At 33.9% G+C, this 17,941-nt stretch overlaps 1 protein-coding gene across 1 annotated transcript; it reads right to left on the bottom strand.

Moving 5' to 3' along the window:
• Positions 1-5,001: 5,001 nt before the first annotated feature.
• On the bottom strand, positions 5,002-17,876 carry LOC144956489 (translocating chain-associated membrane protein 1-like 1). The gene is made up of 12 exons (XM_078887027.1): positions 17,619-17,876; positions 15,989-16,046; positions 15,005-15,123; positions 13,955-14,071; positions 13,177-13,235; positions 12,514-12,598; positions 11,456-11,526; positions 10,573-10,683; positions 10,124-10,195; positions 8,793-8,864; positions 7,555-7,697; positions 5,002-6,521 (listed from the first exon to the last, which is right to left on the bottom strand). Exons 1-12 carry the CDS (start codon positions 17,742-17,744, stop codon positions 6,427-6,429), a joined length of 1,128 nt encoding a protein of 375 aa, XP_078743153.1. The 5' UTR covers positions 17,745-17,876; the 3' UTR covers positions 5,002-6,426.
• Between the last annotated feature and the right edge of the window lie 65 nt (positions 17,877-17,941).

The following is a 17,941-nucleotide window of genomic DNA, read 5'->3' as shown; positions in this document are numbered from 1 at the left end:
AATCCAACAAAGAGGAACACACTCAAATGCTTACATTATACATTCAAAATAAAAATAATAACACATAACAGAGAGATGATTTACAAGGAAAAAAATATCATCTCCCAAAACAATAACTATGCATTTGACTGTTTCCCTCCCAGCTAGGATCCCGCCAGTGCCGGACAAAACCAAGTAATCTCATTCCAAGACAAAGACAGAAAGCATGTTGGAAAACAGATATAACGGGATAGAAGACAGTGTGTACCTCCCTGCCCACTATGGGAGGTCAGGATCCCCACCCAGTGCACGTTGTCGGATTATAACATTTGCGTAAATAAACATCTATAGATCACCATTTATCAATTGATTGGCTTGAAAGGTTTGAATGCAGAAATAAATTAAAATATATATATGTCTTTCCATAATCAAACAAACATAAACAAAAATATTTGCTTTCATTTTCTACATCAAAGAAATAGAGATAAAAATTATATTTGTTAATTTCGATATCTTTCATACACAATGCTGTGGTTGTTGTTTTGGGCAGTTGTCACAGATTAATAGAAGCAGTTTTTTTTTTCTCATTAAAATAATATCACAAAAGATGTAACACTGTAGAAAAAAATGTCAAAAATATTTATAAACACAAAACAAATCATAAATGAAAAAAATAGAATTTAAAAAAAAAGTGAATCTCCCAACCCCCCCCCCCCCCCCCCCCCCCCCAACTAACAAAAAAACAAAAAAAAACAAAAGACAAAATTAACTTAAAAGTCAAAGTGTTCAATCATCATCAAAAAAAAAGACAAATTGACACAAATAGAGAAGAGATGTAGATTTCAAGAGCAGTGGACTTGTTTGAGATCACCTAAACGTCTCATCCAGATACAAGCACGGGTCCCCAACTAAGAGTAATACACTCTTATGTTTACAAATAATAAATATGTAAAACAAAAATAACACAGTGCATAGCAGAGAGATGATTTACAAGACAAAAAATATCATCTCCCAAAACTCTATACATTTTACTGTTTCCCTCCCAGCCAGGGCCAGGATAAAACCCAAGTAATCTCATTCCAAGACAAAGACAAAAAGCAAGTTGGATAACAGCTATAGGGGGAAAGAAGACACAGTAAGTGCCTCCCTGCCCACTATGGGAGGTCAGGAACCCCCACCCAGGAACAAAATAAGATCCCATATTAATTTTCTTACATTACTCATAACAAACAGTAACATAATCCAGACTAGACTTAAAGACTTTGCAGACACATTTTTATAAAGTGGTATTTTATATTTTAAAAGATCCATCAAATCAAACTGAACACAAACAACAGCCCTATATGTTCACACGAAATAATCCGAAATTCCAGGCAAACTATTAATTTCAACCAAAGATGCCAGATGTCCATCTAGGGAATTCTTTTATATTCTTCATCCACTCAAAAGCTCTTGTTAGACACGGGCTCCACACTAGTAAGTATTGGCACACAAAACCCAACGTAACCAACACAAAAATCAAAACCATCTCGAGTACCCCCTATGGAAAATTCTAAAAGAACTAAAATCTACTCAACTGATAACAAATAAAGGAAAAATAAATCATAGGAAAATAATGATAATAACATTAACAATAAAAAATAATAATATTTCATCCAGATGATAACAACTTACTTGAGGACAATGAAGAAATTTTAAATCACTGCGAAGTAACAATGATAAAATCAAGGCAATTTCATCAACAACAAAATAACGAAAATAATAATACAAAATGAAACATAATTAATTTTTAAAAAAGACAAAATAACATAAAAAACAAAAAGAAAAACTAAATATACTGATTTTAAAACAAAGGGAGAATAATGATGACAAATCAAAAATAAACCATGGATAATAGATAAAAAAAAAAATTTAAGTAGACAAGCAGTTGGAACTGATAACATAGATCAATAAACACATTCGAATGAACCAATCAACAAACAAAGAAACCCGTTCCATGTACACTAATCAGCATGAATTTACATCTTCAACAATTTCCCTCACTCTTTGAATTGATATTTCAGGAGAAAAACTTTTGCACACTCCAAAATTAGGAACTTTGCAAAAAAGTGGAACATGATGATGATGATGGTGATGCATCGTCATAATTCATGTTAAACTTTTAAAAACTTATTTTTGTCCTCATCGGTAGTTAAAATGGTGTGTCAATCCAACCGTTTCTGGTATGATTTTGTATATCTAGAAATGAGACATAATATTACTGAATTGACAGTAAATAGGGAATCTTGTATGACAGAAAACCAGAATTTCGATGACAAATGATCAAAATCATCATAATTTTAAAAGTACCCAAGTCTCAGCAATTCAAACGGGAGAAACAAAAAACAAACAATATCTATCAGACATAACACTAAAAACAAAAGAATATATCAGATATACCAACTTAATTTAACAATTTATACAGATGCTTAACATTCCATCTCTTTTAAGAACTACACAAGCAGTCATATTTTTAGTCTTCTCAAACTGGTATCTTAAACCAATCAAAGATCAACAATTTTCTTTTAAAATTCACTTCATTACTATAATTCACTCAATGAGTCCGAGACAGAAGTACAACACCATTGATCAAAATGTTAAAATCAGCATGACAAGTTCCATTCCATGGAATCGTTTGACATCACAGAATTGCCCGATTCTCATAATGAACGCGAGGAATCACTTATATTCAACATTTTACCACCACCCTAGAGATGACAATATATCCGCCCTGCATCCCACTAAAATGGAATGATAATAATAATAAAAATATTAATCATTATTATTATTATAACAAATACATAATAACAGCAAGAGCAAGGAGTATAATAGTAGAAGAAATTATGATTCTGATAAAGTTAATGAAAGATTCTAAAGTGATAATGATAGATGAATCGATAGAACAGCCCTTTCACCATGACATATATAATATATATATATATATATATATATATATATATATATATATATATATATGTACAAAATAGAGATCTCACCAACATGACAAGTATGTACATAAAAATATGAATCTAATTCTAGACACCTGACAGACATGATGCGACTTTATTAAGAGTCCATTTTCTAAAAAAAAAAAATGGATAATAAAAACAAGAAACAAACAAACAAATAAACCCCCAACTTTTTTGGGCGTCACCAGTCAAAAATGATTAACCCTGTTTTAAAAAAATTGTTTTTAAGGGTTTTACGGCGCTTGCAACACATTAAGGTCATATCAGCGCCATTAAAAAGGAAGAAAACGGGATAGTAAAAAGTTCTAGAATTACAATTAAAGCACAAAAGAAAAGGTGAGACAAAGGGGAATTGGTTCAAATAGGGAACAGATCGTAGATTCCAAGAGCACACCGTCAAAGTACTAAGTTTGAGATCACCTAACTAAAAGTCTCATCCAGACACAAGCACAGGTCCCAACTAAGAGAATACACTCAAATGTTTACCAATCATATAATATAACATGTAAACTTAACATAATACAATGCATAGCAGAGAGATGATTTACAAGGAACAATAATATCATCTCCCAAAACTATAACTATACATTCGACTGTTTCCCTCCCAGCCAAGGATCAAGACAAAACTAAGTAATCTCATTCCAAGACAACGACAGGAAACAATTGGAAAACTGGTATGGAGGGATAGAAGACACAGCATGTACCTCCCTGCCCACTATGGGAGGTCAGGAACCCCACCCAGTGATTAACCCTGTAGTCAATGGAAACAATAACAACAACAAAAAATATAATAATAATAATAATAATAATAATAGTAATGACAACTCAAACCGAACATTACTTCAGCATATAACACAAATATCTCATACACAAAGCTATCAAGACGCATATATTATTTCCATTTTTGCAAACACGAAGTGGTAGTGGTAGAAGAAGAGAAGTAGTAGCAGTCAGTAACGGTAACAGTAGAATAATAGCAATTGTAGCAATTCGAGTAGAAGTAGTGGTAAATAGTAAGAGTAGCATTAGTTACAGCAGTAGTAATTATTGTAAAGGTTCATGGGATATTGACTAGATAAAACAATGAGAACGAAAAAAAAAAAAAAGAAAGAATGAAAAGAAATAAAATAAAATAAAATAAAATAGAGAGAAAAGAAAAGATATCTTTTAAAAATAAAAAATCAAGAGTGAATAAATTGTGAGAAAGTTTCTATAGGTGATCATTGAATCTACATTATCCTGTATGTAACAGCGTCAGTTTTATTTAGTATTTATTAGGAAAAAACTAAAAGGGTGAGTCAGAGATTAACACAGATGTACCTAGGTCTGATTGAACAAGGCAGGAGTCAGAGTCAAGTAAAATTGCCATCTAAGAACTCAATAATGGCAGAGAGACTGAAATCAAGAATTTAAGAGAGGCTGATCAAATGAACCTATGATTTGTCGAATCATAAATGCAAAATAATGCATTTTCATCAAGAAATCGGTGATGATAATAATTACTGGTCTCTCGGTTGAAAACAGTTGACACACTGTATGTATCATGTATAAGACAACATTTTCTAGTGCTAAAATAAAAATAAAAATATATAAATAAAGAGAGATTACAAAAGATGGGAAAATTGTAAATAAGACTTTTCTTAGGAAATAAGAAAGAGATAAGAGTCTATAAAAACGTAGTAAATATTTGATGTCAATCGGGCTTACTCTAAGAACATGTTAAAAAATAACTGTCAACAAAGAAATATCAATATTTTAAAATGATTCCAATCTCATCCTTTCACAGTCAATTGAAGTTTCTTTAACAATCAATGTCTCCTATTACCCATCTATAAAAAAATGCCGACTGCTGCTTCAATGAAGCCCCCAGCCACATCAGTGTTACTGCTCTCTTGATGAAAATGGTAAGATATGATGTCAAGATGGAGTGAAAACGAACTCTCAGTTAAGATTTAATGCGAGGCTGTAAATTGAGACAATCCCATCCTTTCTTGACACAAACTGATAAAAGACATTTCTTTATTTTTTTCATTTTCGGCCACAAAATTTTTACTTCAAATATTGATGGATCGAGATGACCGTTGCCAATGTATTCGAACTGAGACTCTTTAAGAATGAGCCACTTCTTTGACGTCTTGGGTTTAGGATTTCAGGGTTGCTAATTCAGGAGGCAAAAATTTACTGAACTTTTATGGGAGCACATCAAACCACCACTATCTGAGCGTTGACCTCCAGTAAAAATGAACTTTTACGGGAGCACATCCAACCACCACTATCTGAGCATTGACCTCCAGTAAAAATGAACTTTTACTGGAGCACATCTAACGACCACTATCTGAGCGTTGAACTCCAGTAAAAAGACATTTGCAACCTTGAGAATTTTCGACAAGGTAAAAGTCACTGTAATCAATATTTGAAATTAATGTTTTCTGGCCAAACTGTTATTATTATTTTTTTAAATGGTTTATCAGTGTATGGCAGAGTTGGATCTGATAATGATTCTGATAACTTAAAGTAAAGTCAAAGTTTTGATTTGAATCTTTTGCCACATCGGAGAACACCGTACATTGGCTTATCGTTTCTCCGACATCCTCGTATTGAGACAACTAATGTTATAATTCAAAATAAGTCATGGCTATAGAATCAGACTTGCAGACCGACTTCTATCATTCATTAAAATTTAAAAAAACAAAAAACCCAACAAAAACATTTTTCTTTAGGAATTGGACTATGTATCCACGTTCTAGGTATATTTTCTCCATAAAAAGTTATTTTCAAACATCGTTAAGTCCACAATTAACATTCATAAATTTCGTGGAATCTTTTCAAGCTTCCAGAGAGAAAAACCCCTTTATAAAATATTGTAGATGTATAACATCTACCTGAAGATAGATGTACAGACAACAGGAGATTTATTCATCAACGAACAGAGGTAGAACACTGGAGCAATCCAACTCTTTGTGTTCACAGAACATCTAAGAGCACCAGAAGATCCAACCCCGACCAAGAGGGAAGGGACCTGGTCAAACGGTTACAATTTACAACCTCTTAACAATAACACAACAGGAAGATGGTGACAGGAGAATAAAATATCCACCTCCTCCACTCAAAAAAAAACACCAAACAACACATGTTTGACTGCTTCCTGGTGAACAAAAATCACGAATCAGGCAAAACTAATATAGTCTTATTGCCTGATAAGAACATACCATTAATTAGAAAAGGACAAGTTATCCAGAGAGTGGAAGAGATGATAAAAGCTGACTTAACCTAACACCCCTACCTAGAATACATTATAAAACACAATCTACTTAGCCACCCCCCCTTTCTCCTTCCTCTAAACTGTCCTATCTTTTGAGTCATTTCTTGTTTTTCAATATCAATTGTAGTCTAATAATTTTAATAAAAATGAAGTGGATCTAGTGTCGTCTTGGCTGGTTTACTTCTTGGTCTTGCGAGATTTAACATTTCCATTTTCTGAGGCAGAATTTTGATCCACTTCGGGTAAAGCATCCAATTCATCATTTATCATGGCTGTGGAGAAGAAAAAAAAAAATTTAATACATCTGCCTAGAAATTTTTTTTTTTTTTTTGTTTGTTTGTTGCTTTAGGTCTCTTCCAACACAATTGAGGTTATATGAGAGACCGCTGAAACAAAAAAACAACCAATCTAACAAAAATAGTACAAATGTAAATCAAAATCATAACCTAAAGATATCATAAGCTAAATTATAAATAACCAAGAACAAACAGGCAGAAGATTTACAGAAAAAAAAATATCCCCTGTCAAAAATACAATCACAAACCAAAGAAGCAGGATAGGCTAGTAAAGAGAAGAAACAACATCACTATCGGATCGTACACCCATGCGAACATCATAGGTATATGATTCAAGCGTGATGCTCCCATCCAACCACCCGCTAATTATTGATTCAATTTAATTCCTATATGATTATGTTGGTGTAGATCAAACCCACCAAAATGAGAATATTTTTTGGTATATTTCTTTTTTAAAAATTCGAATTTGAAGAAAGCATCGATAAGATACCAAAAAAATATGCAGGATTAGATCATCAATTGGATATGCTTTAAAATCACTGATACTAAGCTGCCAGAAGCTGTGGACTGTAAAAAGGAATAAACAAAAACGAATACAAAAGCTTTAAAAAAAAAAAAAACAAAATACAAAACAGAGCACTTCGGGCTCAAAACCCTTCTCCAGCCAACAACAACAAAAATAAAAACTTAAATACATTTTTTAAAAACCAGACAGACGGCAGAGAAATATTTGGCCTCACAGGACCATGATTCAAGCCCAGTTGTTAGCATGTCTATTTTATTCTTTCGTTGAACAAGAAACTTAGGCCCTATTTTCTCATTCGTGAACTTATTGTCAGTTTTTACGAAAACCAATCGCAATTTTCTTTTTACAAAACTTGTCGTTTTTTGTTTGCAAAATTTGAGAATTTGGTTGCAAAATTTTGAATTTTATATTGCAAAAAACTGACATGTCTGATTTATGCTACTCAACATCACTATCTAATAAAAAAATTTAAAAACTCCATACCTTTGGACCTTGCCTTGATTGGAGACCTAAGCTTTTTCCCAGGAACAGCTGGTGACTTTTCTCTCATCTTTTGAAGATGGAAGAGGATAAAATTAAACATAAGGCCAGCCTGGCTTAGACAAACGGCAGCGAGACAGCTAAATCTGGTGGATGGGAGAGAATCATAAAAGCAATTAGGTCTATATGAAAAAATTCAAGTGAATGATGTAATGAGCATATCTTCATCAGTTTTATAAGATAAAGAAAAAAATTCATCCCATAGGGGAAATTTGTCTCTTGGGTCTATTCCAAGGTAAGACTGGAATAACCCAGACATGAGCCGCAGTTCAGCACCACAAATTAAGCGAAGGTTCGGTGACTTGCTCAAGGCAACGAGTGATCGAATTCGGTACCTTACGGGTACTAAGCAAAGACCGTACTACTGAGCCACGCTGTCCCCCATAATTTTTCCATAATTATTTTCAACATTTCTTTCTTAGAATAGACATGTGTCATCATAGGATCACACACCCCTCAATATATGTGTCACTGTGGTGTAATGGTTGTGTTAGACTATATTACAACAAATGCTTGGTCAAGGACAGAGATGTTGAAAATGACTACGATGAAACAGATGAAAACATTATTTGTTACCTCAAGGAGAAAATCAATTTAAAATTAAAATTCATGATAATCACACTAATAATAATACAGCAAGTCATGACATAAGGATCATATTTTCAAAATAATTCTCCTAGATCAAGCATATGTCGTTATAGGGACACAAGCTCCCCAATATGTGTGTCATTGTGGTGTGATGGTAATGTTAGATTCTTTTATGGTACAAGCTTGGTTCTAGGACGACGATGTTGAAAATGTCTGATGTAAAATTAGTGAAAATGTGCCCATTTTACCATTACCAGAATTACTACAAAGAGCAATTCCCTTTTTGCTCAACTGTCTCTCGAGTTCATATGCATGGAAAATCGAACAAATTTGTTCGATTTTCAATGAGGGGAACTCGAGAGAGTTAAAAGGAAAACTAATAAAACCAACAAGAACAATAATGATTTAATACAGAGCCCATTACACACAGCCCAATACCAGATCAAGGTTACACTGAATGAGTTCTAAAATTGACAACAAGAACATTCTTTACTTATCCATTATAGGTAAACAGAAACACAAATGTAAGGGATATTATCGCTAATGACTGAACTTAATTTGAAAATAAAACAGGGAGTTGGAAATGGGAATACCTGACAAGATATGTGTTGTAATTTCCGGTGGCAACGTCCATTTTAATGGCATGTGACTGAGCTAAGCCATACCTGAAATGGCAAAACATGAAAAATACAAGAACAAAAGTAAGTTTAGAATTACAATCAACCTTAAAACAAAATTTCTTCGCTTTAATGATGGAACTGAACCCTCATAAAATAATCATAATTTATCTTTCTTTAACACTTGAAAATATCAAAAGTGACAGATTAGAGAGCAGGTACTGGTTTAAGATAAAGACACACCCGCCAACCTTTCACATTCCAAAAGTTGAATCAGAGCGCCTGAAAATAGGAATTTCACCTTTTCAACGCCACCTCCCCCCCCCCCCCCCCCCCCTTCCTTTCACACGCACACTTCGCTCCTTCTTTTTACAATTATCATCATTTTTTTGAAAATCTGTAATTTAGAGACAATGGCGGAATAGCACAAAAAGGAAGAGTGAAAATAGGAATGATTCCGCCAAAAGCGGAAAGATTGGCAGGTTCTGGACCGTCTTTTTTTCTTGTGATTTTCTCTCGGTTTGTAGACACTGTGTTCCACACATTTTTTTTGTTTTTGTATTAGATCTTTATTTCAACTATTGGCCAGTAGCAATGATGGGAGTTGAGGTTCAAGCTTAAAAATAAGCAGCCTAAGTCAGCAGAGGAAAGAGGGGACAACAAATGGTGGGTTTTGAATTTTCCTGCCGTCTTGGTGGATGACATTTACAATTTCTTGATATTATGTGCATTTATTTCATGCGCAACTCTAGTTTATATATCCACATTATGGGAAACAATGTCAATATTTTTCTTTTAAGAAGCCTAACAACTGTCAAGTGTAATTAATATCCAGATTGTTTTAAAGAATTTATTACTGTTATTGTGTTAACATAAACTCTTGGGAGGATGAGATGACCAAATGGATAGGAGTGTGCTTACACATGGAGGACCAGGATTTGAGACCAGTTGTTAGCATATCATTTTTTTTTTCCATGAGCATGAAACTTAGCTCCTATGGCTCACTTTTCAGGACTGCACTGTATGTAGTCAATGCCTGGGTTATCTTGGTCTTATTTTGCATTGACCCTATGAAGGAGTTTTCCCTTAACAGGTTTTTATTCCAACAAGCTCAAATTAATTTGTTTGGTTCAATGCAAATCAAATTCTTTTCGTCAAAATGCATTAAAAATTTCACAATTTCAAGAACACCGAAAATTGTGTTTTGGATTAACTCAGGGAAACAGTTCCTTACATATTACCTCGAGTTCAATTATGCTTTCTGAGCTTAAATGAGCAATCTTAGAGACAAATGGCTAATTACTTACCAAAAAGTGAGAACAGCTAGGGTAATAATGCTGAGACGTGCCAAAACAAACAACGGATCAAAAGCTCTGAATCTGAAAAAGGGAAAAAAAAAAAAAAAGAAGTTTATAACAAACATAAATATAAGGGAAAGCCAACAAATATGTATAAAGCATATGCTCTAGCAAATCAGAAAGGATAAGAATAATGGGACAAACATTTTTATTTCTATTCAATCTTATCTTTCACATTCAATTTTATCCACCCCACCCCCTTTCTCCTTTTTGGGTATTTATTTGTGATGATCACAATCTCAATCCTATCATCGTAACTAATAGATCATTGTGACATAAATATAGTATGAGCATGCAACTAAGCTTTAAAAAACTAAATTTTAAGAGAAAAAATAATAATGTAAAAATGGTCATAAACTGAGTATATTCTATTTCCCCATCCAAAGCAAGATACCTACATATTGACAGCCAAGTCCAATTTTTCAGAGTAATGGCTCAACAGGGCAAAATGGTAGACAGCTTCCACGGAGTAGTGTAGGACCAGCATGCATAGCGCCACGCGATGGAAACTGTGGAAAGCATAGTGCGCTAAAATGAATTACCAAATAATCATGGATGGAAAGATTATGTCTTAAAACCACATTATAAAATTGGCCAAGGCACCAAAAACATAAATATTAAAATTGACTCATCAAATGTACACCAACCAAAAAAAAAAAAAAAAAAAAAAGAATTACACCCCCACCCTCCCCAAATTTTACAATTTAATTTCTAAAAAAAAAAGAAAAAAAAGAAAAAGATCACATAATGGCTCTGGTTCGTCATCATTTTGGACAGTATAATAATTTTTCCTACTGCAACCTGTGTAAGATTAATTGGAGATGGATAAGTACTCCCATTTGCTCTGCACCTATTTCATTTGCGTATCTACTTTCAATTGGAATGGAATAAATGTAGAATGAATGGCATTATAAAATTATGCATTTAAAAAAAATGCAAATTTTGAAAGTTAAGACATTTAAAAAATACATGACTTCCAGTTTTATTCAATATTCTTTTAGAATAAAAGTAGCATAATTTAATGGAATGGAATCTGAACCCCCCCCCCCCCCCCCCAAAAAAAAGAAACAAAACAAACTCCCTCCTTCATACAGAGTTGGGTTAATGTCTGAAAAATTCCAGTCAAATTATGCACAATAAATTATGGCTTAAAAGAAAAGAAAGATACACAACAATATTTGGATTGAACTGGAATCAGAACAATCAGGAAATTTGACTATCTGGGTCCAACTGTATAAATCAAAGATCCCTACATACAATAAAATTAATTCTTCAACTTACTTCAGGAAATAGGCTGCTGCAATCAACACTAGATAAAGCGATGTGTACTGGAGTCTGTTTGGCATTTCCTCCTGAAAAATACACATCTCATTCATGAAACACAAGGCATTTTTGGTTATCATTTTTAAGACCTTAGTAGCACATGTAACACTGAATGATTAACTTTGCAAAACACCCTCTATCCATACCCCCTACTTAAAAATTTCAAAATCAGTAAACAACACAAAATTCATATTATAATGGTAAAATTTCAGTAATAATAAATGTTTGTGAAATCACCCATCACTTGCCAACGATGTGGCTGTGCTGAGAAGGCATTGAGGTTAAATCATGACATACGGGTGATCTTTTTGCTGTTATTGATCGTCATCATTACGAGGCAGCGATCAACTTATCTATCATAGACAAGGACAATCCGTAAAGTTAGGCAAATATACTCTACCATTTTGATCAGATAACTTACTCCATATATTGATAAATTAAAATGACCTCTAAACTTGTAAAAGTCTTAAACCAATGAATTCTAAAAATTGTAAAACGTGCCGAAATGACATTAAGTTGGGATTCAACCTGAAATTATGTTTAAATGCTAGATTATAAAATTGCAGTTAAGAGAAAATTTCAAAACCAAAAATAAGAGGGGGATGTTCACAAGAAGAACAAATATTGAAATTTTGAATCTTAGAAATATCAATTTCACCAGTAACATTAACCCACGACCCCCCCCCCCCCCCCCCCCCCAACAAACAATTAAAAAAACAATTTTTTTTAAACAATGGGGACAAACTATATCATTTTTCGACATACTGGAGTCATTGATCACATACACAAACACAATGAAAACTGTTCTCAGTTTTTGAAAAATCCAATATCACAATAGGTCATTTTGTTCATCTTGACCTATGGGTATGTTCACAACTTTCATAAACAAAGCAGTGTGTTCACATTTGTTTATGGACAACAACAAGATCATGTGATCAATGACTCAGTTGGACGAAAGCCTGAATATAGATTGCTCCCATCGCTCATAATGAAGAAGTCCCAATGAGATTTCTCACCTTTCTAACTTTTTGCAGATACAACTCTGGGTAGTTATGAAGCCAGTATGAGATTTGGATGATGAAGAAAAACTTTACCATTGACCTGAAAAATTGCATAAATGGTATCAATAACAAATGGTAATTGTCTGATTTTATTCTAAAAACTTCCAAACAACCAATGTGCAACACTCACTCAACTCTAGATTATGTTCAGAACAGCCAATATAATCTCTGAGATTCTCACTTTGATTGTGATCAAAAGGTGTGAGACTAAAATTCATATATCACCAATGACTTAAACTGGTAGACTCAAATCATTTTAGACAATCCGGAAGGGGTGCAAACCAACTGTTAGTAAAGTTGATGCTGTATACTGAAATAAAGCATTTCTCCTTGAGAAAATTTACATCTCACTAAACATCATTTTTGCATCCATCCCTCACCCGTTAGAGCTAGTCATATGTAAACTAATCTATAAATATTATAATCATAATTGTATTTTATATTAACTTTGTGAGATTATTATTATTAGTGATTATTTAAGTCTCTTGGTATAAACAAAAGCACTGCAAAGCACATAAAACGAGGATTTACAACTGCAATTCAAGTTCATTATTATTATTATCAATATTCAAAGGAGACAATTTAGTGGCTATGAGCAGTAGACCTTAATTTACTTACGGTACATGAGAGTGCGGATAGCCCTCCCAAAGGTGATTCACACTGGACACATAATTTTCCTAAGGAAACCAAAATAAATAAAAAACAAAGAAATCAAAAATAAAATAGGAAATATGAAAGAAGGGTCTAGACAGCTCAATTGGCAGAGCATTCAACAACATGAGTTAAAGGACCAATTTTGTAAGTTGACTCGACCCCCCTTCCCTTGTAAAAGACCAAAACCCTAACTCATGAACAACAAAACAAAATTTTTTAGTATGTGCAATATTACACAAACATGGATAAACTCCAGCTCGTCAGTATAAGACTGAAATATATGTATTTTTGTATTTTTTTAAATCTATCGAGAAGTTACCTTTCAAAACTCTATGATTGATTTTGTTACTGGAAGAAGAAATAGCACTTAAAACTTTAATTTCTACATAACCAACTCTCTTATGAAATTGCTACATATCATTTTAGAGAGTCCTGACAGCTCAGTTGGTAGAGCTCTCACTTAACATGCAAAGGGATCGGCTTCGATCCCGGGTTATGACAAGATTCTTTTCCAACCTCCCTGTCCAACCAGAAGTGATTGGGTGGCTGGGTCAGTTAAATCTGACAGAAAGTATTGCTACTGTGTGTTTCACCTAGATAGACTCCAGCTCCTTGCGTCTAATGGCTCTGAAGGGCTACCTTGTATTATATTGACAACTTTGAAACAGAAATAAATCTGAATTTTAAAAAAGCAAGAGTGGAACAAAAAACATGCATTATTTTATCTTTAAATATCACTTACACGGAACAAAATATCCAATCCCCAAATGGCTGATATCAAGTAGAACATCAACAGCTGGCCTGACTCATTGAACTTGCTGTGCTTAATCTTGGATAGATGCATTTTACGATTCACCTTCTGTATGAAGAAAAATAACAAATATATATATAATTATAAGCAGAAAATTCAAAATTCAAAAGAAAAGTGACTGCATCTCCTGACCCAACAATAAGGACTTAAATATCATGTACTTGAAATAAAAATTTCTATGAAAAATCTACTCCATTGTTAACAAATATTATAATGTGGTTACTGTTAACTAATCTACATGGATAGACCAGTCAAAATTACAATTTTAATAATAATAATAATAAATGGCATTTATATAGCGCTTTACCCCGTTGTCACAGGCTCTAAGCGCTTTACAGTGATATAAAACAAAACATATTACAGTGAGACAAGTGTGAAGGAAACGTGATACGAATTCAATTTAACAACAACAAAGTATGAAAATAATATTGCAACATTATGACGTAAAAAGATAAAACTTTAAGTGAGATTTGAACGTTGTCAACGAATCCGAGCATCTCACGTGTGACGGGAGAGAGTTCCAAAAATGGGGGGCCGAAAATTGAAAAGACTGTTCACCTATTTTACGCAATGGCTTAGGTTTGACAAGGATTGATTGGTCATTGCTTGACCTCAAGTTTCTATTGGGGACATATATGTTTAGAAGGTCTTTAATATAGGAGGGACTGTTCGTGCTCAGGGATTTGTAGACAACAGTACAAATCTTATAGGCAACTCTTGGTCATAAAATATAACATTCGTTGTCAGAAAAGTTGTAAACACAGACTGTCTGCACTTTTAAAATTGAACAATGAGACAAATTTCTTAATATCTAGTTTTAGAAATTCAAATCCTATTACAACATATGTTTGATAAGAAAATATCCACCCCCCCCCCCTCCCCAATCATAATCACAGGCAAGCCTGTATTGAGAGTTCGGGCAGCTTTGAGAGATCAGACAGGACAGCTGAAAACAAAGAAATAAAAACAACATTAACATACATCAAGAATGTATTCCTGAATGACAGCGTGGATGACGATGCAAATGAGGAAGTAGAAACTGATGGTGAAAAGGTCTTTGCTGCCAGGGCTGTAGAAGAGTTCCTCATTTCCAGCAGTGTCTAGATGAGAGATTTAAAAAAAAAAAAAAAAAAAATTGAAATGACAGCAGAGAGAACATGTAAAATGGCAAAGACGATAAAAATATGATCTAACTCTATACGTAACATTAATCTAAATGCTATCACATTAGACTGACTTTTACATTGAGGAAACAATTCATAAACTCGTGCATACCAATTTCCTCTTTCATTAAGAATTTTGACCACATGTCAAGATAATTTGATGAAACCTAAAGACTTTTGAAAAAACTTGAGCTTTTAGACAGTGGAATATCCATTAAACGTGCTCAAAGTGCTTTACAAGGGGTCCCTAGCCAACAGCAACACATAACATATAGGACTAGACATGATGCCTTTAAGGTATATTCATATTTTATTTCCAGACAGATAATGCTGTTAGTAGCCAGGTACTTTTTCACCCGAGTACGATGAGAGAAAGTGAGTAAAGAGCCTTTTCTAAGGATTTGCCACTGGGGACTTGAACACAGGATCTTCCGATCCAAGGCAAGTGTCAAACCACTTGACCATATAGACGCACGACAAATGACACTAAAATTGAAAAACATAGACTTGGGCGTGAATGAGTACCTGGTTATAGGCAGCGACAGATACTGTAAAAGTGTTAGTGTTAGAACAAATAGGATGCCTAACAGGCAACTGGTACTGTATGAAATGGAAATACGGTTCCATATGGCCTATAGTAGGAATAAAAATGAAACATTGTGAAGCAAATTGATCTGTGAAAATGCGCTATAAAATTGTACATATATATAATACATTTATCTATCTAAACGTAGTAGTAGAATCATGAAACCTGAATAAGCAAAGGGCTCACAGATTATAACCTTACTAAATAGACTCTTACCATTCACAGTAACGTTATGCTGCATGGTTATGAAGACAGAAGCCAATGGAGATGTTGCCTGTTGAAGTTGGATAAAAAAAGTGATGATTGAAAATCTGTTGTACGCAATGATAAGTGCTAGAATAATGATGGCCCTTAGGCTGATAAATTGTTGTATAGCATTTTTTTTAAATATTTTTAAAATGAGCTTTTATATAGCACAATATCCACTAATTATGCTCAAAGTGCTTTACAAGGGGTCCCTGACCAACAGTAAAACGTAACATGTAGAATGGAACATGACGCCTGTCAGGCGATATTACAATTTTTTTCAGGACAGAGACAATGCTGTTAACAGCCAGGTTCTCATTTTGCATCTGAGTACGATGAGAGAATGTGAGTTAAGAGCTTTTTCCAAGGACTCAATATGCGCCGAGAGAGGCTTGAACTCAGGATCTTCCAATCAGAAAGCGAGTGTCAAACCACTTGACCACATAGCATTGATGACAATGAAGTCAAGCAACCCTATGAGTTGTTAACAGCTGGGTGGTCACAAAGATTGAAAATTCTCTTAAAACTGAGGTATCATTTCCCCAAAAATAGCGCCCTAGAGAGGTTTTGTGTGGTTAAAGAAGGGTGTATGTGTGTGTTGTGTGGGAGGTCTCCTGAAAAGGAAACTTTCCCCAACGTAATGCCATTATAAGAAAATGGCAGATCTATCCTATAAAGCACATTTAATTACTAAATATGTGTTATCGTTGATTATCCTTTTTTGGCAACATATTTTTTTTTAAAACTCGAACCTTTCGAAACAGCTTTTATGAACAATGTAAATATTTTCTTCATGGCAATATAAATCACCTAACAAAATATCAAAACATAGTTAAATATATAACTAAAACAAAGTCGCTCAGCAGGGACCTCTTTTCCAAAAGTGCCACAAGACAAGATTATGATTTCTGGTGCTACATAATTATGATACACTGCTTACAGTGCAGTCTTATCACGAAATGGGCTTGGTGCTTGTGGCATGGCATATCTAGATAGAGTGTTGGCTTAAAAACAATCCTAATCTAATCCTATTATAATTATAAGGATGATTCAATGATGAGCCCATTAAATTTCTTTTATCATTATCAGACCATAAAAGTAAAAGTCGTCGTCCCTTGGACTATGGACATCGTTCTCTACTTATAATTTTAAAGATAATGATTGATGTGGATGAATTTGAATAATATAAGTGAATTACCAAAAGTAATCTAAATCTATGGCATTTTCAACGAGCGCTTTAAACACAGCAGAAAAGAAAATTTTTCTATTTATATTTGAAAAAGACCATACGGGCACGATACAACAACCTGAGGTTTACTAGAGACTTAGAGACTTGTCTAAATCTAGAGACACTTGTCATTGGCACTGACACCACGACGTCGTCGTCGGAGTCAGAAGTCAGAAATCGATGGAGAAAGAAGTCAATAAAAAAAAGTAATGACGGAAAGTTTATAATCGAAGGACGAAAATGTCCAGTACAAGACCTACTTTTATCCAAAAAATATTGAAAACATGTACATATCCAATAATGTTCATGTTACTTTCTATTTTCAAAAACAGCTGTTAGTGTTAGGTGCTGGCTGAAGAAACTGAAACTTACTTGGAACATCAGGCCAGCGATGAAAACCATTGCCACACATGAAACTATGTCCGCATGATTCTGAATGAAAAATTCATGACTGAGAATTGGAGGGTTCTTTGAGCTCTTAGTTCTTCTTGGAGCCATTGTCAACGCTGTACAGATCGTCAAAATTTGAAGAGATAAAATTTATGATCAATCCGTACTTGTTTCACAGCACAGCTTCTCGTCGCTGATGTGGACAAAAGTGAAATCAACCCGGAAGCAATACCGGTTTGTATTTCAAGGAAACAACAAATGTACAAACGTGAGGCTCAGCATTGTAATCAAAGTTATCAAGTCTT

Source organism: Berghia stephanieae, chromosome 11 (assembly GCF_034508935.2).
Source record: "Berghia stephanieae isolate SIO BIC M18660-M18661 chromosome 11, UCSD_Bste_1.3, whole genome shotgun sequence".
In the NCBI taxonomy this organism is placed as follows: domain Eukaryota; kingdom Metazoa; phylum Mollusca; class Gastropoda; order Nudibranchia; family Aeolidiidae; genus Berghia; species Berghia stephanieae.
This window is presented reverse-complemented; position numbering and strand designations above follow the sequence as displayed.

Bases quoted from the DNA above. Each gene is read 5' to 3' on its own strand.
- LOC144956489 (XM_078887027.1), bottom strand. From the start codon at position 17,744: ATGGCTCCAAGAAGAACTAAGAGCTCAAAGAACCCTCCAATTCTCAGT. The intron at 14,072-15,004 runs GTATGTTAATGT...TTCTTCATACAG, and splicing joins TTCAGGAATACATTCTTGAT to AAGGTGAATCGTAAAATGCA. The intron at 7,698-8,792 runs GTATTCCCATTT...CCCATCCACCAG, and splicing joins TACAACACATATCTTGTCAG to ATTTAGCTGTCTCGCTGCCG.